Raw genomic sequence first — 26,215 nt, forward strand, 5'->3', positions numbered from 1 at the left:
TTAAGCATAAAAAAAGGTAGAAAACATAAAATTTATATGAAATTATATTATTTATAAATAAAAATAGTGTGGTTGTATTTATTGTGAGGCCAAATCAATTCCTTTGTACTCTTTTGGTCCTTAATATAGACTTATTTAACTAATTTAATTAAATTAAGGAAGTTAGGTAAGTTAGTTAATTATAAGAAATATGACATTTTTTTTTAAAACACCATAGTCATCTTTCTTAATATCCTTCTTCTTATTCTATTTGATTATAATTGAGAGATTATTTATACGGATAATTTAAAAAAAATTGATAAATATGAGAAATAATTATGTTTTATATTAAGTACCGGTGAAGTACAATGCAATGCCCAATGTATAATTGAAACTTGATTACTTGAAAGCATGCGGTATGCACCGTTAAAAGTTTTAGCATCTAAAATTTTAAAAAAATAATGTTTTTAGTTTAAATTATTTAAATTAATAAAAATATATAATATTGATGCAAATAAAAATAATAATACTTGAAATAAGATATAAATCTTTAACATTATACTACTTTCTATCTTTAATATAGAAGCTAGTTGAGAGATTGGTTTAGTAATAAATATAATACTTTAATTCACTTTGTCTTTTATATTTTTTTAAAATATTTTTATTGATTGTAAGAGGTTTTCATAAAAAATAATTCTAATAATCTAATATACATGATTGAAAAGATAGTTTAGCTAAATTGATACACATTTATGACCAATAATCAGTTTAACTAAATTTTTTAATATCTTTAAATTAGTTATCTAACTACTATATTAAAAACCAGATGTAGTACATAATTTTTTTGATTCGGCTCCATTATATCAGGGTCTAAAAATTAATTTTTCATATAATCGCAAAAAAATGAATGTTATGATCAAGTTAAATTTATATTTCATTCTCCATTAGTAAAAAATGTCACAAAAACATTTTTCACTCAGATAAAAAAATTATTACTTAAATAATCTAAAGTTTTGCAGAATTAATATAATATTCCTAAAATAAAGGAGAACCATTCCATTTATAGCGAGGGTATCAAACCAGAAACAAGATCCAAGTCTGCAAACGACACATTTTCACTCATCTTCTTGTCGTGGAACTGCCGACCGGTCCTCTGCCGTATGAAAACGTACTCACTCACGTGTCACGTCATCCGCCAGTCCTGATACTCATTTTTCTGTTTGAATTTCAGGCCCGTTTGAAATTATTTTAGGAAAAATTTCAAATAAGGACTCCTAGTATGTAAAATTATGATTTGGGATTCTAAATTTGAAAAATAATAAATAAGGACCCGGTCTCACTTTTATAAATATAAAAGCGTGGTGAAATATTTGAAATGCTCCTCATCTAAATGATAAGTTGATTATGAGAAACGACAAGTTCATTTTAATGAATGATAACTTCAGTAGATCAAATCACAACTTAGCTGAAGGTATATCAAATGACAAGTTGACTATGAGAAATAATAAGTTCACTTTAACGAATGATAATTTTAATAGACCAAATCACAACTTGGATGAGGTACATTTTAGACATTTAACTCATATTTCATATTTACAAAAATAGGACCTGGTCCTTATTTATTATTTTTCAAATTTAGAATTTCAAATCACAATTTTATATGTTGAGAGTCTTTATTTACAATTTTTTCAATATTTTATAAGTACTGTTTAGAATTTGTAAGTATTTTTATCGTTATCCCAAACATCCTTTATCTGTTCTATCCATACGCAGCTGAATCGTAGTCTATTTTCATATCGTCCGAGTTAGAAGGCCAATAACTTTGCTGAGAAAAAACGATACTTGTAGTATTGTGTAGAAATGGCTGCTGAGGTTCCCCTTATTCCTCTTTTAACACCTTACAAGATGGGCAATTTCAGTCTATCACATAGGTATTTATACTTCCTACTAATTCCTTCCATTTTTCTACTATAAAATGTGGATCAAGTGTTTGTCAGAAATCCTAGATGAACAGTGGCACGGGTCATGATGTAAATCTTACTTTGAAGTCACAAATTTTGTAATTTCTTCTACAAATTTACAAGAGATAATTTTCCTCATGTTCGTATATTCTATTGCGCACTATGAAAAATCACCTGCATATATGATTAGTGCAGTGTACTGGAATAGGGATATCTCTTGCGTTGCACTTAGTGCAGACCAGAATCGGAACAGGGCTCAATGGTCAATATTTGGCTCAGGAGAATTGCCCCTGTGGTTGGTCATATCGGATTACTTTAACTATTAGTTGAACATTCAGTGATTTTTTATTTCAAATTTCGTTGTCTTTGGCTATCCAGAGTTGTTTTGGCTCCGCTGACTAGACAGAGATCTTATAATAATGTTCCTCAGCCCCATGCTACCTTATATTACTCTCAGCGAACTTCCCAAGGGGGTCTTCTGATAGCTGAAGCTACTGGTGTTTCTGACACTGCTCGAGGGTAATTTGTGCCTTCATAATTCGTTATGATAATTTTATGCCTGTTTGCGAGGAAGTTAACAAATTGTTTTCACCCTTTCAATGTAAAGGTATCCTCAAACACCAGGTATTTGGACAAAAGAGCAAGTGGAAGCATGGAAACCCATTGTGGATGCTGTTCATGCTAAAGGTGGTATATTTTTTTGTCAGATTTGGCACGTTGGAAGGGTTTCAAATTCAGGTATTTTCTTGCTAAGTTTATCTTCTGCTCTGGGAAAAGTAGCTACGAAATTTTGCCTTTTCAATCGCATGTAATAAAGAGAACTGAGGAATGTTTCAGTGTATTATGGCTGAGAATGGCCTAAAGTACGTTATATGTCAATTAGATCAACACACTCGTTTGGAATGATTGTATTTACCTCCCACTGCCTTCTTCTCTACTACCCGTTCAAGTCTATGGAATTTTTTTTTTCACATAGCAACTATGGTTTTCGGTTTTCGCTTTACATCGGCTTCCAGAATGCAAAATTATAAATGCGCCATTACTGCAAGAATTTTGTAATCAAGAGAAAGCCTGAATGATCGAGATATTATGCGTGCTCAGTGACAAAAATAAGAGGATCTTTGCTTTCCACACACACGCACATTTTGTATGACATCAATGAAATCAGTTCTACCAAAGTATTATTCTTGAAGAACCTTTTTACTCCTCCCAATGTGCAAAGTAAATTAATCAATACGAAAAGGAAAAAGGCGGAACATCAAAAACTTTTCTGTCAAGTTTTCCGTTGCAGTGAAAAGCTTTATGATAGTACTCCCTCTAGCAAGGAAAGAATGCTCATAAACAATTAAGCTACATCTCTTTATGGAAAATTGGAAACGATGCTATTTATGTGGTTTCTTCCTCCAACGTGGTGAAATATGAATGAGTCTGGGTGATATCCATAGGCAGGAAATACATTAGGCTCTCTAATTTGCACCTCCATGCTGCTATGATATTTCTATTCTTTGTCCATCTTCAATTTTCTGGGACTTGAATAAATATGGTATCTGATGTTTGTAGATCCGGTATCTCTCCATCTCATATAGTTCTTGAACAGGGTATCAACCAAATGGGCAGGCCCCAATATCTTGCACAGACAAGGGACTTGCTCAAATTGGGGCTAGCGGAGTTGATGCAGCACAATTTACACCACCAAGGAGGCTGAGGACAGATGAAGTTCCTCAAATTGTCAATGACTTCAGACTCGCTGCAGGAAATGCTATGGAAGCTGGTATCTCCACTCACTTTAATGTGACAAGTCAAAACCATAATCCATATAAGTATTTGGTAGAATGGCAAGTTACTTCAAATAACTTTCTCAATACCGGATTGGTCTTTAGACCAATAAAGGCATAGATTTGTGGTTTTATTGATTTGACCATAGTTGAATTAGTTATAATTAATTTAGTATTTTTAATTTTATATGTACAGATATTATATAAAAAGGTTAAAAAAAATTATTTTTTAACGTTTACTAGTTCTTGACCAACTTTTATCAATTTTTATTAGTTTGTGACTTGTTTTACGTTTTTGTTGCAATTTTCAACTAGAGTGGTGTTGGAAGCATTTTAGGCCAAATCGGGATCTGGTTTGCCAATTCACATATAAATTATGCCAATATTATTCCCAATTTGGTTTTACAAATTATTCAATTTCTTCTTTAATAGGATTAAATATCACTATGGTCCTTCTAGTGTTATTAAGATCCCGTTTGGTATGAAGCATTGAAAATTAGAGATAAGAATTATGATTGAAATTGAGAAAATATATTAAAAGAGTGTTTAGCATAAAAGATTGTTTGTTATATGTGATTAGTCTAACTCATGTGTATGGGATTGGAGAATACCACCCCTCATGATATTCCCTAATCCCATCTCTATAGGTTTGTCTAATTCTATATAACAAGCAATTATTTATGTTAAATACTATTTTAATAATTTTTTTTTCAATTGCAATCCTAATCCCCATCTCTTATTTTCAGTGTTTTGTACCAAACGAGACCTAAAAGTTCAATTTGGTCCCTCCAATTGAGAAGTAGGTGATGTTGCACTCCTATTTGTTGCAGCTGAGAAGCGAAACAGGGGAGGAAGGGAGGAAAAAAAAGGGACGAAACTTTAGAGGGAGGTCAATTTTACCCCCATACCAACTTTTTATGTCCACATCCGATATTTAATGTCGAACCTAACAATTTATGAGCACACGCGAAATCTACAATTTTTCATAAGTGATGTAATGGTTATGGTGGTATTGGTGTGAAATTTTTATATATACGATTGACTATGTAACTGGATGCAACAAGTTTAAGAACATAATGCTTGTCCAATTGTAGGTTTTGATGGGGTTGAGATTCATGGTGCCTATGGTTATCTTCTTGACCAGTTTATGAAAGATCAGGTTAATGATCGAACTGATGAATATGGCGGATCACTAGAGAACCGTTGTCGATTTCCCTTGGAGGTTGTTAAAGCTGTGTCAGATGAGATAGGACCTGAGCGAGTTGGAATTAGATTATCACCTTTTGCCGATTATTATGAATGTCGAGACTCCAATCCTGAAGAACTTGGCCTATACATGGCAAATGCTCTGAACAAATATGATATTCTGTATTGCCACATGGTAGAGCCAAGGATGAACACTGTTGGAGAAAAGATTGAGAGCCCTCATAGTCTTGTGCCAATGAGAAAGGCTTTCAATGGCACGTTCATCGTTGCTGGAGGCTACGACCGCAAAGAGGGCAACAATGCAGTAGCTGAGAACCGGGCAGATCTTGTCGCATATGGTCGCTGGTTCTTGTCCAATCCTGATTTACCCAAGAGATTTGAGCTTGATGCTCCCCTCAACAAGTACAACAGTGACACATTTTATATTCCTGATCCAGTTGTTGGATATACAGACTACCCATTTCTTGATGGAAGTTCTCAAGTCTAATTGCCGAAGGGTGTGTTTTCTATCCCTGCTATTCTTTGCTGCTTTGTACTTGAACATTCCAATTTCAGTAGTGACTGTTCGTATGTCAACAAAATTCATTAGGCAACTGTTATGTACTTGTTTGTGCCCTGTTATTTCTATGGTTTATAGCCACCAATGGATAACAAAATTTCTGTAACTGGTGATGGATTCTTAAAGATTCCATAGTTTGGCTTCCACTTTTAGCTATGGAGTTTTGCCCGTACAGGTTGTTGTCTCTCTACTATACTATTTTAATTTATTATCGTTTGTTATTGGACGTTTACTCTACATTTTAGGACATTATAATTCAGATACTGTATCTAATTCACCTTTTTTTAATTAAAAAAATAAACAATGCAATGGCAAATTGAGCTCAAAAATCATAGGTTAACATTTTTTGTTATGAATCATGGGTTTGAGGCCTGACTGAGATACACACATCTTCTTCTTTTTCTTCTCCTCCTCCTCCTTTTATTTTCTCCTTTAAATTTCTTGTTTGCTTGCGCGTATGCGTGAGAAGACTAAATTAAACACTGAAATCAAATGAAATTACGAAAGACTTAGCTCTATGGAAATTCACAAGAATAGTTGAGATCCATTAGTCATAACCTCATAAAACTGTCTCTTATTTTAGATGATACGGTTTGTATGAACTGCGCAGTTAAGGGGAGTATGGCTGAAAGATACTTTGACTTCAATATTATTATTATTGAAGGGTAAGATGATCTGCAAATTTGGTTTCTTTTGGTCTGAAATCTTTTTTTTTTTTGCACTGAGAAAAGTGATTGACAAAAGGGAAGACGCACAAAATGTTTTTAAGTGCCTCTCATTTTTTTTCCTTCTAGATCATTGAGGGCGAAAAAGTAATTGCAGCTTTGCATCCTCCGACAATAGGATTCTGCAAGACTTATAATTTATTTGCAACTTAACTGGGATCTTTCATCAGTTATTTATTTATTTTTGGAATTTCATTACATCAACTATCAATCAACTAATATATTAGAAATCTTGTAATACCCAGATATTTAGTCGGGTCATGTCGGATCTCACAATCAATGCATTTTGCTTGGTGTATTATTAATAAAATCATATTACAATTCAAAATATATTTATTCTAAAAGAGCGTGTTATTTAAATGCATTAATGAAAAATTATTAATTAGAGAATTAACCAATCAAATTCAAAATAATAGAATGATTATGTTTCAAATGGATTTCCAAATTTATTGATTGGGATATTAATACAATAATATCTTTTATGGCATATATTAATTATATTAGATTGAAAATGGATTTTCAAAATTATATTAGTTGTAATAATAACATTCAAAATAACATTTGAAAAATAACACGTTCTTTCAAAAAAATTATATTTTGTCGATAATAAGAACAGTTTGATTATAAATTAATTCAATAAGGAATGATGGCACCCGTCCTAATGATTGACTTGAATTAAACGATGATTTCAATGTCCATCCAAAAATATTTAATTATATGAGATTTGTGCATATTAAATTAAATAAGGTGCATTATAATTATAATTAAATGAGAATTCAATTGGACAATCAAATAGAGAAATTAGAATCCCCATTTCCATTCAAACCGTATGGATTAGAGAACATTACAGAAAATTTTAAATTAAAATTAAGGTAATGAAGTAAATTGATTCTCATATGATTTTCAAATAAATTTCTCTAATTAACCCATTGATCCCTTTGGCATGCATGATATTAATTACGTCATCTTTTTGACCAATTAATTTCCATTGTGAAGACTATAACATGATAAAAAGGGCAATGCTCCCCACCATTTCTTTCATGTTATTTACAACGCTCCCCATAATTAACCCATTCTTTTCACATTATTTGCTGACATTTCTCTCAATTAACCTGTTCTCACACAGCTTCATAATTCGATCTCAAAGCAAATGGTGAACTTCCCTCACGAGTAGATTGTAGCAAAGAAACATGGTGCATTATTGTTGAAGTGCTAAGAAAGTGGACAGTAGCTAAGAAGTCCCCACCCTTTGATGTCTGGAAAGTTAGTATGATTTTGTCTAACGAAAAGGTTAGTAAGTAATAATATTGTTTTGTTCATTGAAAAAAAATATCTGCAGTGAACTCATTTCATTGTATTCTATGCAACCAGGGTGATAGGATTGAAGCTTCAGTTGCTCATAAAGGACATATACAAAGATATGTCAAAGATTTAGTAGAGGGTGGGGTTTATCAATTTGAGAACTTTGAAGTCGTGGACAATGATGACGACAATTACAAAACTTGTGACCATCCTTGCAAAATTATGTTCCATCCAATGACATTTTTTCAAGAGCATGATTTGCCAATCCCCCTGTATGCATTTAACTTTGTCCAATCAAGGATATTGCCAACAACAATGCCAAAAACAATGAATTGGTTGGTTGGCATTCCTTTCCTATATTGTTTTCGTTGATTGTATCTAATGCATGTTCATGTTTTGAGTGATATTATATCTATTTCAATTTCTTCTTACCGATTCAACAAGTTCACACAAATATTATTGGATTTCTACAAGCATTTGGGAACTTGGTTGGTCATAAAAATGATTCTGGAATAACGAAGAAATTGGCTCTCACCATTGCTGATCAAAAGTAACATACTTCTTTTTCTTATCTAGGACCTCCAACAAGTGAGGATAAAAATAGATGATTGGACGTCAATTTGACATATTCTTATCTTATTATCGTTTATTTGCAGTGAAATCCAGGTAAATGTATCTCTTTTTGGGAAGGTCGCAAAAAAGGCGTTTGAGGCCAGAACAGATGATTTAGAAGTCCCCACCATAGTTGTCATACGGTTTGCTAAGATTGCAAAGAAAAAAAGTATTTGTATATTGTTAGCAGTATCTCATTGATTCATGTTTTTTTTTTATGAGACTTGCGCTTCAATATCAATTTTGGTTCAAGGTTATGGACACATATCTAATGCCTTTTATGTGACAAGAGTTTATTTCAATCCAAATTTTCCAAAGGTCAGGAGTTTCATTGACAAGTAAAAACTTATCATTGTTTTATATTAATCAAGCATTTGTCTTGTAAGTGTGTGTGTGTGTATCATGGTGTTCCCAAACTTAAATCTCAGCTTCCCTTCATAGCCTCAATGTTATGCCTGGAGCAAGTCAGGCTTTCTCACAGATCTCCTCTACTGTATTGCTCGAGATTACCAGTGACTCTCTCTTAACTTTCCCTACTAGAATTCCATTGGGTGAAATTTCCAAATTAACAGAGGCCAGTATTTTCATTTCATCAGCTTTTTGTCGTGGTAATTACTTTTTAAATGTTTGAATGTCTGAATTAGTAACCTTTATTTCCATGTAATTTATTAGGCATCAGAAGTTGTTACCAAAGTAATTGAAACATCCTTACTTTAACCCCTCAGAGTATGCATTTAGAAGCGTTACGGTTCAAGCAATTCACAAAATAAGCCCGTAGATTGAGCTTTGTGATTGGTTCTCGGGTTACTGTTCACTGGCTAAATTCCAGATTTTTCAGTTCAACTTTGAGCAATCATAACTCTTAGCACACATATCCGTTTTAAGTGATCTACCACTTGTTTTAAAGCTCAGGGTGTGTACTTTAATCATGCCAAATTCATGAGCAGAGTCAATCATTTGCCATACTTCTACTCTGTCACTATTTTGTTGCTCAATTAGGGATAGCTTATCCTTTAACTTGCACTAATAGTTTATGATTAAAACTTTCCATACATAATACCATTCCATTCATGCACTAACAATTCTCATACGTTATCATAGCTAATTACATAAGCCAACATCATCATTTATCATCACATACCATCAATGGCACATTTACAACATACATCGGTATATACGGTGCACAACGTAATACAACAAATTTCCCTAAATCTTTTCTTCTTTCCTGGCTTCCACTTCATGTATCCTTCACTTGATCATATCACCTATTATGGTTGGTTAAGGGTGGGTGAGATTCACGAGAATCTCAGTAGCAAACAATAACCACCCAAACATACATGGCAAGCTTGGCATTTATAACATGCTTACAACTTAACATCTTTATAACATAATGACATGTTTGGCAATCATCATGTATTTATCATAAAACACATAGACCTATGGCATATTTCAAACACATTCACAATCACAACACACATGAGTCCATAAAATCATATAACATGGAAACATGTCATACATGCAAGCAAATACCAAGCACATAAGAGTAAGGTCAAGTTTGCTACCTTGTGTCTTTAAGCTTTCTTCTTACTCCTTTTTTGCTTCCAACCATTAAGGTTGCTTACTCAACCATATCCAAACCTTCTCTTAGATGCCTCAAGGTCCTAATTACAACTACAAGGGTCACATTACTCATTAGGACCAAGAATTACACAATATAGAAGACTTATGTTCTTAAATTTAATCCCTTTTTCCTTAATTTATAATGTAGTGTTCTAGCTTTGTAAAAATTGTTCCCTTGGGCCACTCCTACACAATTTTGTCCAAGGAATCTAAATATGAGCTTAAATTCATCAAAATCCAATTCCTTTCCTTGGTTCTAGGCCAAAACCGAAATCTACCACTTAATTTTCAGTTTTGATTCCCATGCTTCCAACTTCCTTCTTTCATCTTATCCCTACAAAATTTTTTATTTTAAACACATTGGAAGCATCAAAATCATCAAAATCACATTCTAGGCACAAGAACCAAGTCTGACTGAAACATTTCCTCAAGTTACACAATCATGAAATTCAATCAATTTCAGCATAAAACCACTTGATTCGTGTTTCTTTCAAGCCGTTGAACATTAATCTAACATCAATTTCATCTCCCCTCACACTTAAAAATTTCGTGCAGCACCTTCCCCAAGGGTTTCAAGCTCCCAAAAATCATTAAAATCCATAACTAAGCTCAACAGCAACAAGAGTAGTGAAAACTACATCAAAAACCATGAACATACCTTGTCTTAGAGCTTGATCTTGCACGAGACCACTTGGCCTTTCTTTCTCCCTCTTCTTTCTCTCTCTAGAAACCATTTTTCCAAATCTTCCCCAAGGTTTCCATGAGCTTGGACGAAATGAGGGGTGGGGAGGAGGTATTTATAGAAAATAAAACTGAATCTGGGCCGTTGATTTTAAAAATGTGTGGCTTGATCTGGACCATCCATTTTCTCTTTTAATCTTATGGTGACAAGTTTCCTATGACATCATGCTTACCTCATCATGATGACATCATGCTTACATCATTAATCCATATGCTTTTAATCCAACCGTACATGTGTCTTGCATCCGACCGTACATGTGTCTTGCATCCACCTGTACACATAATACCTTCTTTTCCCATCACACCGTACACTTGTCTCTTCCATTTTCCTTCATTATTAAGGCATTAAAATAGGGAGGAAATTAATATAAAATTCGTGCAAAATACAACCCTTAGACATTCCTCCACCTATCTTGCCATTCTATACCATGTAGGGTACTTTTTGGGGTCCTAACTTTCCTGGGACCACTAGGACATGTTGTGACACTATTTTCTCTCCTCAAATAAATCCACATGACATTATATAACATGCCCAAAGAGAGAGGGATGCTCTTCCCTTATTTTTCCATTAAAATAATTAGTAATATTTATTTCGGAGTGAACTTGACCGAATTCTTTCTACCAGTCTAAGATTCCGAGAATCTGTCTCTAGGTACCAATACTATTTATTCATCACAGGGAATTCCTCTAATTCTTCTTAAGTCAAAAGTCAATCTCTAGACATTTGACTTTAACTTTCTTCGATAATATGTTAATAGGTTTTAAATTCCATTAAAGCCAATCTTTTCACTTTTTGGGGATGGGATTATTTTTAAAACCTGTAATAATTCCTTAAGTATTTTCTCCCATTTTCTTCCAATTATCTAAGGCCTCTGTATACTTTAAATAATTCATTTTTAATAATATTCAAAATCAGTTAAAACCTTGGGGATTCCATAATTTCCATCCAGGGGCCTTTTCGTCAGCTTTAGCCTCATACAGGCCTTTGAACCTTATTCCCATTTTTATAAAATTTTTTTGAAGTATTTGGGCCTTAACCTATCATTTCCCATTTTTTGGGATTTTTCTGAGATTTTCGGGCATAATTTCCATTTTTACCCTTACTAGCCCAAAACTTTGTGAAATTATAGTTTTGCCCCTGGTTGGCTTAACCTCAAAATTCACCCCATTGAGGCTTCCAACATAACTATTGATCTACATTTATCTCTATTTCTTAATCTTGGGCCTCGAGACTTCTTCTGAGTCTCTAACTTTCTCTTTTCTCAGTCCCAGAAAACTTTCCTTTTGCGATTCAGTCTCTAGGAATCCCTTTGTCCTTCCAGGGAATCTCTGGGACTTCTGCCAAAAGGGTTCTGGTAGTCTACCCAATTCAGACTAATTTTAGTACTTCTAAGTCTAAAATTCGGGATGTTATAGTAACCATCTAAAAAGTTGAGACATCTTATGGTTGGTACTATAATGGATGTCCATGCGATAAAAAACCAGTATATGAGGGTGATAAGTTGAAATGTAATTCTTGTCATAGGGAAGTGCTAATGACCGAACCCAAGTTTTAACTAATGTCAACATTCTTTAACTATGAGTTTTCATAACACTTCATGTTAACAGTTGAACCTTTGTTTTGAAAAGATTCAAGCTTCATTACACAATTTTTGATTCTACTGCAAAGTGTTCCATACTGTTCTTTAAACGTCATGCATCTGAACTCGTACATTGTTCAGCAGTTGATCTTAGGAAGGCAGTAGTCAAGGTTTGCAATTATATATATAATAAGATATACTTCTTGTAGGCTGTTGTTTGTTGTTATATTTGTTTCAAAATATGTCTTGTAATTTTAGAAAGGAGCACCTCATTCTTTCTCAAAAGAGTTAAATCAAGTTGTTGGAACGGAAATTGTTGTTATGCTTAAAGTCAAGGAACACAACTTGAAATACCCTATGAGTAGTATGAGTGTCTCCCTTTTCTCTATAGAGAAAGATATCCTTGAAAAGTTCACATATCTGACCCAGATACCCATGAGAACGTAGGCAACATACCAACTCTGTCCGATTTACACATGATATTACCCTATCTCATCGTATATAGTGACATTAAAATTTTTAGTCTATTAACCTTAATGTTCTTTGATTATATTTCATAGAGTTCACTATTGGAGTCATCTGCATCAGGGTCATGTGAAAAAATGACGAGCAATGATGGATTTGTCGAAAATGATGATATTAGCACATCTCAGTTGATGACTCCTACAACAAATTTGACAAAGTGGTAGAAAATTGAAAGGAGTGCACCCATCGAAATTGAAGATATTGGCATATTAGAACTATCAACACCAAGCTTTAGCACTACAAAACCAGTTAAGAAGATCAAGAAGGAAAAATAAGTAGTTACCATTTAGGAATTCCCTATGAAGATCATCGTTTCTATTATTTTTCGTTATTTTACTTATTTTGCTAGGTTGGGCATGAACTGCTTTTTATGACTGTCATAGTTGTAGTGTAACGGTGCTGTTTTTCAAAATATACTCGAACCTTCATTGTCATCTTAACTTCTTGTGTCTTATTTACATTCATGTTGTTTATTATTTGCACGAATGATCAACAAATCATTACGAACCAACTAACTGGGCAAACTCAAAATAGTTTGGCTCAATATAGTTTTTTTAATAAAGGCATATTTAACTATTTTATGTTAAATTACTTTTAACCTACTGTAATTTATGGACATATCATGTTTTTAACAAAATTATGGTTATAAATTATAATAACATATTTAAAAATTTAAATTTTAAATTACATTTAAATGCTTTAAAAAACATTTTTAAAATTTAAAACCCAATAAATATGTAGAATCACCACTTCTTTTATTTTATATTGATATTGATGATATGGTGCACGTTGATAGCTTCTTATTTTACATTTTTTTATTTTAATATCCTTTCCATAAAATCAATTAGAGTTAAATTCAATTATTTTTTTAATACTCAACAAAAGAATCTTGTGATATTATTTACTTTCTATTTGGATATATGGATTTATGTTGATTTGATCATAGTCCCTAAATATTAAAATGTCAGCGTACACTTTCATTAATTAATACAGTTTTGTTGGGATTTTCTTCAATTTACATTACTACAAAAGCTAAGCAACATATTCCAGATTCTTCGCTCACTGAATTAGGGCATTTAAACATAAAATTTATTACATATAGAATTAAAAGATGATTTCAATTCAATGTCTATTATGGTATCCAAAAATATTCAGTTATATGGGATTTGTACATATTAAATTATTAAATTAAATTAAACTAAATGCGGTGCATTATAATTAAATCAGAATTCAATTGGAAGTTCAAACAGAGGAATTTTTTAATTAAAATTCGCATCTCCATTTGAAATTGTATAGGTTAATTGAATGACAGAGGAAATCAAGAATTTGCATCCCCATTTCAAATGTTATAGGTTAATTAAATGACAAAAAAAAAATCAAGGAAACCTTGCAAATTGTCTTATGATTTTCACATGATCTTCTGCACAATTTTATTAATTAATGTAATTTTGTTGGGATTTCCTTCCATTAACATCCTAAAATTAACATTACTAAAATAATTAATCAATATAGGGTTAAAGATCATTCATTTTGGATTCCACGTAAAATTGATTCCATACATAATCAAAAGATGATTTCAATATCCATTATGGGATCCAAAAATATTCAGTCATATGGGATTTGAACATATTAAATTAAATGCGTTGCATCATAATTAAATGAAAATTCAATTAGAGACTCAAATAGAAAAATTTATTAATTAAAATTTGCATCTCCATTCAAACTGTCTAGGTTAATTGAATGATAGAGAAAATCAAGGAAACCTTACAAATTGTCTTAGGATTTTCATCCAGTCTTCCCAACAATTTTATTAATTAATACGGTTTTGTTAATATTTTCTTCCATTAATATTACTAAAATTACCATTACTAGAATAATTTTTTTTTGAGCTGAAACCGTTACTAGAATAATTAAGCAATATAAGGTTAAAGGGCATTCATTTTGGATTCTTTACCCAGCGAATTATTTTTGAACATCTAAAAATGGACAATTTACTGCGAATAGAAATAATTCAATTCAATTAAATGATATGAATTAAATGTGGAGCATCCTAATCAAAGGGGGATTCAATTGGAGGCTCCAATGGAAAAATTTATTAATTAAAATCCCCATTTCAAATTGTATGGATTAATTGAATGATAGAGAAAATTAAGGAATTAGGGCATCTGAAAATGAAAGATTTGTTTCGCGTAGAATTAAAAGATGATTTCATATTTAGTTATATGGGATTTGTACATATTAAATTAAATACAGATTTAGGTTATATGTTTTTATCAAAATGGCTTTATCATAATATAATGATATATGTAATAAATTATTGAAAGAAATCATAATTATGATTATAAGTTATAATGATATATGCAACAATTTAAATTACATTTAAATTCTTTAAAAACATCTTTGAAATTTAAAACCCAATTAAATATGAAGAATCAATTCTCCTTTTGTTTTGTATTGATATTGTTGATATGGTGCGCTTTGATAACTTTTTATTTGACATTTTTAACATTCTTTTCATAAAATCAATTAGAGTTATATTCAAAAGAATATTGCGATATTATTTACTTTTTATTTGTATACATGGATTTATGCTGGTGTAATCGTATTCCCTAAATGTTAAAATGTTAGCATACACTTTTATTAATTAATACAGTTTTGTTGAGATTTTCTTCCATTTACATTTCTAAAAATATTAATATAGTTTTCTTAAGATTTCCGTCCATCAACATTACTAAAATCACCACAATGAATTAATTATGGTTAATCAAACAATTTTATTTGAACATAATGATTTAAACCTATTCAAATGAGAATTCAATTGGAGGCTCTGATGGAAAAATTTATTAATTAAAATCCCCGTCCCCATTTCAAATTATATGGATTGATTGAATTGAATGATAAAGAAAATCAAAGATTTAGGGCATCTAAAATCGTAAATTTTATTGCATGTAGAATTAAATGATGATTTCAATGTCCATCCCAAAAATATTCAATTATATGAGATTTGTACATATTAAATTAATTAAATTAAATAAGGTGCATTATATTATAATTAAATGAGAATTCAATTGGACAATCAAATAGAGAAATTAAAATCCCCATTTCCACTTAAACTGTAAGGATTAATTGATTGGTAGAGAACATTAAGAAAACTTTTAAATTAAAATCAAGGTAAGGAAGTAAATTGATTCTCATATGATTTTCAAATAAATTTCTCTGATTAACCCATTGATCCCTTTGGCGTGCATGATATTAATTACGTCATCCTTTTGACCAATTAATTTTCACTGTGAAAACTATAACATGATAAAAAAGGCAATGCTCCTCACCTTCATAATTTAATCATGGAAAACGGATATTCATCTTCATAGTAAAACATCGGATATATAATAATTACATTTTATTGATTTATTGATTTCACATAATTATGTCTATATTTAAGGTGCGATTTCATCCATATTTATCCAGTTGTGAGGTCTTCTTATTATACTAAACCAAATCAAATTGAAATAGTCTCTCCATCTGCTGAAACTATAACACACTTTGACATACAGTATTCATGGGAAGGTCTAAGAAGAACGTTGATTACACGACACAATCTTGCCCTACAGGTTAGATTATCTATTCATTTTTAGGGCATCTATACCACATCATTTCCAATTCATTACACAATAGTGTTGTTGCTCATAATGTAATTACCATACTCATTAGTTGCGTTATATTTTCTTGGATGTGCTCGCCTTCAATATTTACAGGGGGAATTAGTCGTGTAGAATGCTCTGACAACAATCAAATTATGCATAATAAGAGAAAGAGATCTAGACGCTTAGCAACTATAGAGGGGACATTAGAATTTACACATGGTGGTAGACCAAATCTCAATATAGACGTATACAACCAACTTGACATTACTCAGATGGAACAATCTACTCCTCTTGCAAGTAACTCCATATATATGATGCCTACTTATCAACCATTGTCTTCAACTCAACATCCAAAAAGTTCAACTTCGGCCACACCAATTTTGGAGAGGATTCCATTAAAAGATATAACTAATTTCATAGTGATAAGTGATTCACAATGTCAGGGTAATTAGGATGACATAACACATGAAAACCGTACTCAACCTACAAATCCATCCAATCTGAGGTTAAAAAGTGGTAACAAAGTAGGTGTCAATTGTTCTCGACTTCAAAACATTACCAAATTAGCAACTAATCTTTTGTCCGTGCTTGATAATGTTGCTGCATCAGGTTATAACTATAATCTCATATATATAATTATCTATGTATATGTTTGTGTATGTATATCTTTTTCGCATTAAGATATTCTATTACTAGGTTTCATTTTTAAAATATTTGCAGATGATGATGAAGATGTCTCTAATTGTAGTGACATTGATGTTTTCGACATAAATGACTATGATGAGCTTGATATATCTACAAAAAGCTATCTTGATGAAGGAGATCCAGTTTATGCATGTCAATATTGTGGTGCTTTGATGTGGTTTATTGAAAGGCTTAAGAGAGCTCCTGCCAATGAATATCCATTGTTCTCAATTTGTTGCTGCCATGAAAAAATTTTGGTGCCTCTTATGCAACCTCCACCAGAAATGTTTCGTCGACTTTTCTTCCATAAGAAAAGCCCACAGTGAAAGCATTTAACGCTTTAGCTAGTACATGGAAGTGCATACCATGATTTTAATTGGAACATGATTATAGACAAACTCCTTCAATTTATAAGATATTTTTTTAGCATTCTAATTTTACAATTTGACAAAGATTTTTGCTCCATTATTAGTGTGCGTAGTATTAAAATTAATTTTTTATATAATTTTTAAGCCGTTGCTTTTTATCTACATATTAGTTTAGACACATAATTAATATTATTTTTTTGAAAATCCAATCTTTGAATGTTCTGATTGCTATTCAATTAGTGAATTTATTAATTGAGTTAACTGATGCATATGACATGCTTTAGTGTGGTACCACATTGTTCCATACTTTAATTCTTTTTTTAGGGAGGAAATTTGCAATTAAAAACCTTAAATATATGTTTTTAAACAAAATTAATTTCCTTCACTTGTGGTTAATAAATTGTACGAAAATTTAAACACTTTCATAGATATTATGCAATCAATACCTTTGTGTGGTGCATATATACACATTCTGATGTTTTATTCTATGCAAAAATTTATATAATTATTTCACTATAATGATATATGTCATAACTTAAAGATTTTTAAATAAATTCAATTTTAAACAAATTCAATTATTTGGAAATTTAAAATCCAATTGAATTATCTTTTTGTTTTATATTGATCTTTTATTTATATAAGTGTGATATCGTTCATCTATTAAAATAATAGTTTCAAAGATATTAAACTAAGTATTTAGCACAAATTTATTAATTTATTTTAGTGGATTTTTATATTACATAGAATGTGATACTAACCTTCGTCCCTTATTATCTCCTTAAACATTGTTCACATGTTATAAAATAAAATTTTGAAATGTGATTTTTACAAATTTATAAATTATTTGTATATGTATTCTTACTAAATATGTATCTCTTATGTGCAGCAAGCATTGTGATAGATCTACAATTGATAAAGGAATCACACAAGAAATAAAAGACTGTCTTGACAAACACAACGCTCTTGTGATCAATCATAGGGTGGCATATGAAATTCTCAAGTGTGACCGGCATGCTAATGTTAGCATTCGTCTAATTAGGAATACGGATCATGAAAGTAGGAACTATGATATGCCAATAGCATCTGAGGTTGCTGCCTTACTGGTCAGAGACTTTGATAGATCATATTTCAAAAGAGACATAATCGTTGAGAAAAGAGCCAAAGCGTTGAAGAGAATTGATGAACTGCACAAAGCATACCTTCCTCTACAGTATCCTATTATTTTCCACTATGGAAATAATGGTTATGATTCAACCATCCAACATAATGAAAATAGCCTTCAGCGTACTAAGAAAAAAAAGACTTTTACTCCGCGAGAATATTTGTCTTTTAGGTTGATGGATAGAAATAATGAGCAATCTATTCTACTTCACTCTAAAAGATTACTTCAACAATTCATTGTTGATGGATTTTCAATGGTAGAAAGTGATAGACTTAATTACATTCGTAGTCATCAAAAAGAACTACGAGTTGACATGTATAAAGGTCTCACGGATGCATTGATTAGGGGTGAGACAGATCCTTCTCGCACAGGAAAAAAGATCATACTTCCATCCTCATTTACTAGAGGTGCTAGATATATGATACAAAACTTTCAAGATGCAATGGCAATATGTAGATCCATAGGTTATCCTGGCCTATTTTTAACTTTCAAATGCAATCCAGCATGGTCGGAAGTGAAGAGATTCTGCAAAAAAAATAAAAATAAATTGAATCCTGTTGATAGACCAGATATATTATGCAGAATTTTCAAGTTGAAGCTAGAGGCACTGATGAAAACTATCAAGGAATAAGAAATTTTTGGAAAAGTAAAAGCAGGTAACACCAAAATGCATTACCATTTAGTAGGGAGTATAAAATATAATTTACTATTTATCAACTATATTTAATCATTTTATTATATACCAACATTTCAATTATTGGGTTTTATATATTAACAATAATTAATAATGATAATAATAAGTATGTCTGTTTCATAAGCTTGCATATTTCATTACTTATAAGGATTACATTATATACATTATTCACATTTGTGCAAACTTGAATTGTACTATGACTAGAATGTATTTAAATGGGCATGTTATTATGATGGTATAGAAGAAATTGTAACATTAAATAATATTTTTTCATTGTTGCAGAAATTTATACAATTGAGTTTCAGAAGAGGGGTCTACCACATGCTCACATTATTCTATTTTGGATCCTTTAGACAAACCAACCACTCCTGATGATGTGGATAGAATTATTTGTGCAGAAATACCAAACAAAGAGAGAGATCAATGCTATATGATCTTGTCAGTAACTACATGATTCATGGACCATGTGGGCCTTTCAATAAGAAATCTCCTTGCATGAAAGATGGAAAATGTTCTAAGTACTTTCCCAAGAAATTTGTCAATCATACCACAGTAGATAAAGAGGGTTACCCTACATATAGGAGAAGGAATGATGGTAGGAGCATCGATAAGAAGGGTGTACCACTAGACAATAGATATGTCATTCCTTATAATGCGACTTTGTTAAGACTATTCCATGCTCGCCTTAATGTTGAGAAAACAAACCAATCAAGTGCCATAAAATATTTGTTTAAGAATGTCAGCAAAAGAAGTGATCGAGTCATTGCTAGTATCTACAACAATGATCAGTCAAATAATGGAGACAATGGTTTTAACGAGATCTCTCATTACTTGAATTGCAGATATGTTTCTTCTTGTGAAGGTGCATGGCATATTTTGTCATTTGATATCCATCATAGATACCCTTCTGTTGAGCGGTTGAGTTTTCATTTACTAGATCAACAAGCAGTTTTTTATACAAGTAAAGATTCAGTTACCTTATTGGTTCACAAACAAAGAGTTAAAGAATCAATGTTTCTTGCATGGATGGAGCAGAATCTAGAAGATACATTTGCAAGGAAACTAACATATATTGAGTTTCCCCATTATTATACATTTAATAAGCAAAAGAAGATTTGGAAACTTAGAGAAAGGGGCTTTGCTGTTGGACGATTGGCACATGCATCACCTGCTCAAGGCGAAATATATTATCTTAGAATACTATTAACAAAAGTAAAGGGACCTACCAGTTATGAACAGATAAGAACTGTAGATAATGTTGTTTACCCAACTTTTAGGTCTGCTTGCTATGCCCTCGGATTGATTGACAATGATCAAGAGTTCGTTGATGCAATAAAAGAGGCATCATTGTGGGCTATAGGATGTTATCTTAGAAGATCCTTTATGTCAATGCTACTAAGTCATTGCATATCACAACCACACATCGTGTGGGAGCAGACTAAAAATCTCTTATGTGAAGACATGTTGCATGTACCACGAAATAATCCACGATGTCAAGGGAAATTCAACTATGCAATTACTTTTCATGCAATTGACATGAATATAGTGTTTGCTTTGTCTTTTTATAATTTATAACATTATTGTTGTTCCCATAAAACAAATTTAAATATTAGTGATGATGACAAGCATGAAGCAGGCTTAATTGAGATAGAGAAGCTACTACAAATGAATGGAAAGTCTCTTCATGATTACCCATTAATGCCACTTGCAATAGCTACTGAGTATTTTGATACCAAAAATTATTTTATATTGCAAGAATTAAATTTTGACAGAGAAACATGTCAGAGAGAAGCGATTAGGTTGCTAGAATCACTAATAGATGAGCAGAAGAACATATTCAACCAAGTAATGAAAGCAACAAACCATCCTACTGAAGGGTTCTTCTTTGTGTTTGGTTTTAGAGGTACTGGAAAAACTTTCTTATGGAATGCACTAATAGCATCGATTAGAGCATGAGGAGGAGTAGTGATTAATATGGCTTCAAGTGGAATAGCTACAACTTTACTACCTTTAGGCAGAATTGCACATTCAAGGTTTGTAATTCCAATTGATATTAATGAAGATTCCATGTGCAACATATCCCAAAGTTCACCATTGAGTGAGCTTATCAGGTGTGCCAAATTGATTATTTGGGATGAAGCCCCAATGGTGAAACCTTTTTGTGCAAAAGCTGTTGATAGGACATTCAGAGATATAATGAAGTGTAATCGTCCCTTTGGAGGCAAATGTATTGTCATGGGAAGAGATTTCAAACAAATATTGCCTGTCATCCCAAAAGGTAGTCGTGCAGATGTTGTCAACTCAAGCATCAACTCTTCTTATCTATGGAGTCATTGCAAGTTATTCCAACTTACCAATAATATGTGATTATCTTCGAGTTCATTCACAGATAATTCAAAATTGAAATTATTTTTAGACTGGCTTTTGGATATTGGTGATGGTTGTATTGGTTTACCTCATGATAGAATGACAGAGATAGAAGTCCCTGATGATTTTTTAATTATGGACTGTCATGATCCTCTGCAGTCGATTGTCAAAGCCACATATCCTGATCTCTTACATCATTTAGCTAATTCCGAATATCTCACTAATAGGGCTATTTTGACACCGACAGTTGAAGTGGTTGACCAAATTAATGACTATGTGTGCTCCTTACTGCCTGGCGAGCCTATTGAATATTTTAGCTCTGATTCTGTGAGTACAGCTGATCAAGGTTGTACATCATTTCAAGAGTTGTATACTATCGAATTCTTGAACACAATAAAATGCTCTGGCTTGCCTCCACATAGACTTGTAGTGAAAATTGAAGTTCCCATAATGCTGGTGAGAAACATAGATCAAGCTGCAGAACTCTGTAATGGCACAAGACTAAAGATCACATTTCTTGGTAAATAGTTTATTAAAGCAATAGCTCTTAATGGTACAAGCTGAAACATTCTACCTTTAGCCCCTCAGAGTACATGTTTGAAAGTGTTATGGTTCAAGCGGATCACGACACAAGCCCGTGGATTAAAAATTTCAACATAATTACTCGGGTTACTATTCACTGTTTAAATTTCAGATTACAAGTCCAACTTTGAAAAATCATAACTAATACTATAAAAATCTTATTGAGGTGTTCTAAAATTATATGGAAAGCTCTTTGAAATCTCTTTAAGAGAAAAATATCCAATTGGACTTATCCTTACCCAATTCGTACAGTTTAATCAATAAATATTACTTTTCATTTGGTAAAATCTAGAACTTTGAGATTCTGTGCCTCAACTTTGAAAATTCGTATCTCCTTGTATACACGTCCAATTGAGGCGATATACCTCTCATTTTAAATCTTGGGATGTGTACTATAAGTATGCCAAATCTTGTGGCTAAACTCATTTATTTGCTAGGTCAAACTGGAGCTACAAACTCACTACCCCAGGACCTACATTTTGCCCCTTAACTACTCTTTACTTTAATTCTTTTTATTTCTTTGACATACATAACTTGGGATTACTCTTTCCCATTCATTCTCATATATTCCTATTCATGTCATAAATATTATAATTAAATACATGGCATCATTGGCATCCATAACATAGTTTACAAAATAGGAGAATTATACATTCATCAACAGTCTCATCCATTAACAAGAATAATTCTCCGCTTACTTCTTCTTACTTCTCATGCCATTATTGCCCATCGTTAATTGACCTAAATGGTTAGTTAGGGAGGGGTGAGATTCGGGAGAATCTCAGTAGCAAAAAATGCCATATTAGTCATGCTAGATGGATGCTAATGCATTACACGTAACTTGTTTATTCTCTTGTTAATTAGTGACATATTAGCATACTCAAAGCTAGCTTCTTGATGTATGGCCATAGAGACATAATCTACTCATCATAAATAGCAATTACAGCAGCTAAAACATATCACAATAACATTCAATAACATGTACACGGCAACACACAAGCATACAATATCAAGCAATGACAATAGGTAAGTTCACTACCTTGCACCTCAAGCTTTCCTCTTACTTTTCCTTTGACTTCCTTGACATTCCAACCATGTGGGCATTCGGTCAACATTACCAAACATCCTCTTGGGTGTTCCAAGGTCCTAAACATAGTCATAATGATCATACAATCTATTAGGACCACTAGATTACATAATGTTCAAGACTAGCTCTCTTGAACCTCAACCCTTCCTCTTGGTTTTAGAGTTTTCTTTCTAGCTTTTCTAACATAAATCTCATCATTTCTCATCCTTAAGATCCATTTCTTGTCAATTAGGACCACTTTAGATGGCCTTAGATTCAAGAAGTTCAAATATGAAAATTTTGCTTCGCGGGTACTGTTCACGTAGGAATTCTAGAATTTTTGCTCAACTTTGAAAATTCATAATTAATTCTAGAAAAATAAAAATTGAGTGATTCCAAGTCTCACTAAAATCTCCTTAAGTTCTCTTTAGAAGAAAAATAGTTTCAGGAGCCAATTCTATGATGAACAGTATCGAACTTGTACGGAAATTGACACTCTTCCAAAGGTTAAACACTGTTTCTAGATTTCAAATCCTAACTTTGAAAAATCATCATAAATCGTACACATATCCAAATGAAGTGTTCTATCCATGGATTTAAATCTCACAGGGTGTACTTTAATCATGCCAAATTTCAGAATTAGATACAAAGAGTAACTTATTTGGAATAGGTATCAAATCAAATGCTACAACCATCACATACCTTAATCTTGAAGCTTGAATCTTGTTTCTTCTTCTTGGCCTTCACCCTTATGTTTTTCTCTCTAAATTTTGGTAGAATTTCCCCTCTACAAATGGCTGCCAAAATGATCTTCCAAGGTGGGGTATTTATAGCCAAAACTTTGGCTTGAATGGACCAAAATGCCCTTGGTGGCTAATAGAAAGAGTAAAGGCAATCTTAGAACTTCAAGTTAACTTTTACATCATTATTGCATCACCTTCTTGCATCATCCTTACCTCATCCTTCTAGAAGATGCCAAGTGTCACAAATGTGGTGGAGAAGAAGGGAGATTAGATCCTAGCCATTGGATCAAACTTGTTCCCTAAGTTTCCTCCGAATTTACTTGGCCCACGTTTCTCCGACTTTCTTTATAGCCTTCCTGAGTTCAGAAAATTCTTCTGTCTGCTCCATAAATTCTCTTTAATTCTAGAGAGTATCTATGAATTTTCTTAGGCCATAACACTTCCTTTAAGCCTTGCATAAAAATTCATTTACTAAAATGCTCTTTTATCGGCATAATCAGCTTTTTAATTTATTAAAGCCACTCCACTGGCCTTTTGGTTGCGGGACTAATTTTATAAATTAGTACAACCTTTCAACCATTTAATCTCATTTTTTGTGTACATTTTTTAGGTCTCTTGCTATTTCAAATAATTACCTCAAACGGTATACTTTTTACCGGTCATAACCTCATAAATTCCATTTAAGCTACCTCAGGGGTACTTTCGTCTTTTCTCTTCACAGAAGAGCCTTAGAATATTATTTTCCATTTTCTGGAATTTTCTTGGAATTCTCTATATACTCTTCCATTTTTACCCCTATTGATCATAACTTCATGAATTTACAGTTTAGTTCCTGTTTGGACTTAACTTCATACAATCCTTTCTTTGAAGTTTCTAACTTAACCTTTTACCTGTATCTAGCCTCTTTTCTCTCTTTGGGCCTTCGAAACTTTACTGGAGTCTCTAATTTTGATTACACTTTAGCTCCTTAAAACTTTCACTTTGCAGTTTAGTCCTTAAAAGTGCTTTAACTTCCTTTCTCGTCTTTGGGACCTTTGCTAATAGGGGTCTGGTAACTTATCCAATTCAGGCTATTTCTGATACTTTTAGGCTCAAAAGTTGGGATGTTACACAAGCACAGGTCAAGAAGTTTTGATCCATCGAATGGATATGAATCCATCAGAATCTAGACTACCATTCACAATGACAAGAAGGCAGTTTCCTATCATATTATCATTTTCTGTGACGATCAACAAAAGTCAGGGACAATTAATGACTAGTGTTGGCTTATACCTACGTAGACCTGTCTTCACACATGGTCAATTATATGTTGCACTATCAAGGGTTAAGTCTATGGATCGCATCAAGATTTTAATTCTTAATTCGGACAAAAACCCAACAAACAAGATGACTAATGTGGTCTCCAAAGAAATATTTCAAAACATCATGTGAAGCTTATTGGTGATTAAATGTTTCTTTACATCTTCAAATGTAATACTTTATAAGGTAAAAAAAATTTTGTTGTTCTTTTTTGTTAATTTTGTTGGTACTTTCAAGTTACTCTTATATAACTTTTTTTATGTTTTAAAAAACTATTTTCATTAATTTTATGTCAAGATATCTATGTTCAAATTTTGTGTGCATTGTCATGACAAAATTATTCATAATTTACAACCCGTGCAACGCACAGGAGAGTTTTCTAGTTTCTTCTTAAACTTTTAAAACAGGTAATTAAAGTTAGGTCACATTCTTGATTTCTTTTGAAAAGAACATTATTATTCTAAAAGTATCCGTAATCAATTTCATTCTTCTTTTAAAAATGAGTCAAGAGTAAATCAATAAAAGGCTACGTAAATTAGTAAAAGATTTTTTTTCTTCTGCAAATACTTTAGTGTATTAAAAATATCTTTTTAAAAAGACTTCGTTAAAAGGCTGGGAGGGAGTGGGAATTTGGGTTGTAAAAGTCTGCACACACAGGAATAGGGAAAAGAAAAGACGGGATGAAACCTTGTTAGTTTTTCTGGGAAGAAATTCTTTTTAGTTTAGAAGTGCATTTGATAATTGATATTAGTTCTCTCACTGAATTTTTTTTTTGGAAAGATAACTGAAGATAAAAAATGAAAGCAAAAGTACAAACCAAGCTATCAAGCCCTATCCGCCTCAAAATTGCCTCAAAATCAAAAGAAGGAGGTGATCAAAAGATATAAAAATTAGTGTCAATCTTATGACAGGTACTTGGTTAACTGATCGGCCAAGAAAATCATCTTCCTTTCAACATGACAAAAAATAAGACGACAGTCTCTATATTTATAATTAATATAATATCATCAACTAAATCTTT

General features: G+C 32.1%; 2 protein-coding genes and 1 long non-coding RNA gene across 3 annotated transcripts; 2 read left to right on the top strand and 1 right to left on the bottom strand.

The window, feature by feature from the left end:
- The first annotated feature begins 1,839 nt into the window (after positions 1-1,839).
- LOC114760645 (putative 12-oxophytodienoate reductase 11) lies at positions 1,840-17,239 on the top strand. The gene is made up of 8 exons (XM_028949925.1): positions 1,840-1,910; positions 2,319-2,459; positions 2,548-2,678; positions 3,538-3,711; positions 4,810-5,402; positions 7,577-7,779; positions 8,164-8,288; positions 16,950-17,239. Exons 1-8 carry the CDS (start codon positions 1,840-1,842, stop codon positions 17,237-17,239), a joined length of 1,728 nt encoding a protein of 575 aa, XP_028805758.1.
- Positions 17,240-18,461: 1,222 nt separating this feature from the next.
- Positions 18,462-19,791, bottom strand: LOC114760654 (uncharacterized). The gene is made up of 2 exons (XR_003742069.1): positions 19,708-19,791; positions 18,462-18,968 (listed from the first exon to the last, which is right to left on the bottom strand). It is a non-coding gene; the product is annotated as an uncharacterized LOC114760654 (long non-coding RNA).
- A 1,320-nt stretch (positions 19,792-21,111) lies between these two features.
- Positions 21,112-22,032, top strand: LOC114760646 (uncharacterized). The gene is made up of 2 exons (XM_028949926.1): positions 21,112-21,415; positions 21,554-22,032. Exons 1-2 carry the CDS (start codon positions 21,112-21,114, stop codon positions 22,030-22,032), a joined length of 783 nt encoding a protein of 260 aa, XP_028805759.1.
- Positions 22,033-26,215: the final 4,183 nt, after the last annotated feature.

The sequence above is a fragment of the Neltuma alba genome, unplaced genomic scaffold (assembly GCF_004799145.2).
Source record: "Neltuma alba isolate B1F8T4 unplaced genomic scaffold, ASM479914v2 tig00011008_pilon, whole genome shotgun sequence".
Classification (NCBI taxonomy): domain Eukaryota; kingdom Viridiplantae; phylum Streptophyta; class Magnoliopsida; order Fabales; family Fabaceae; genus Neltuma; species Neltuma alba.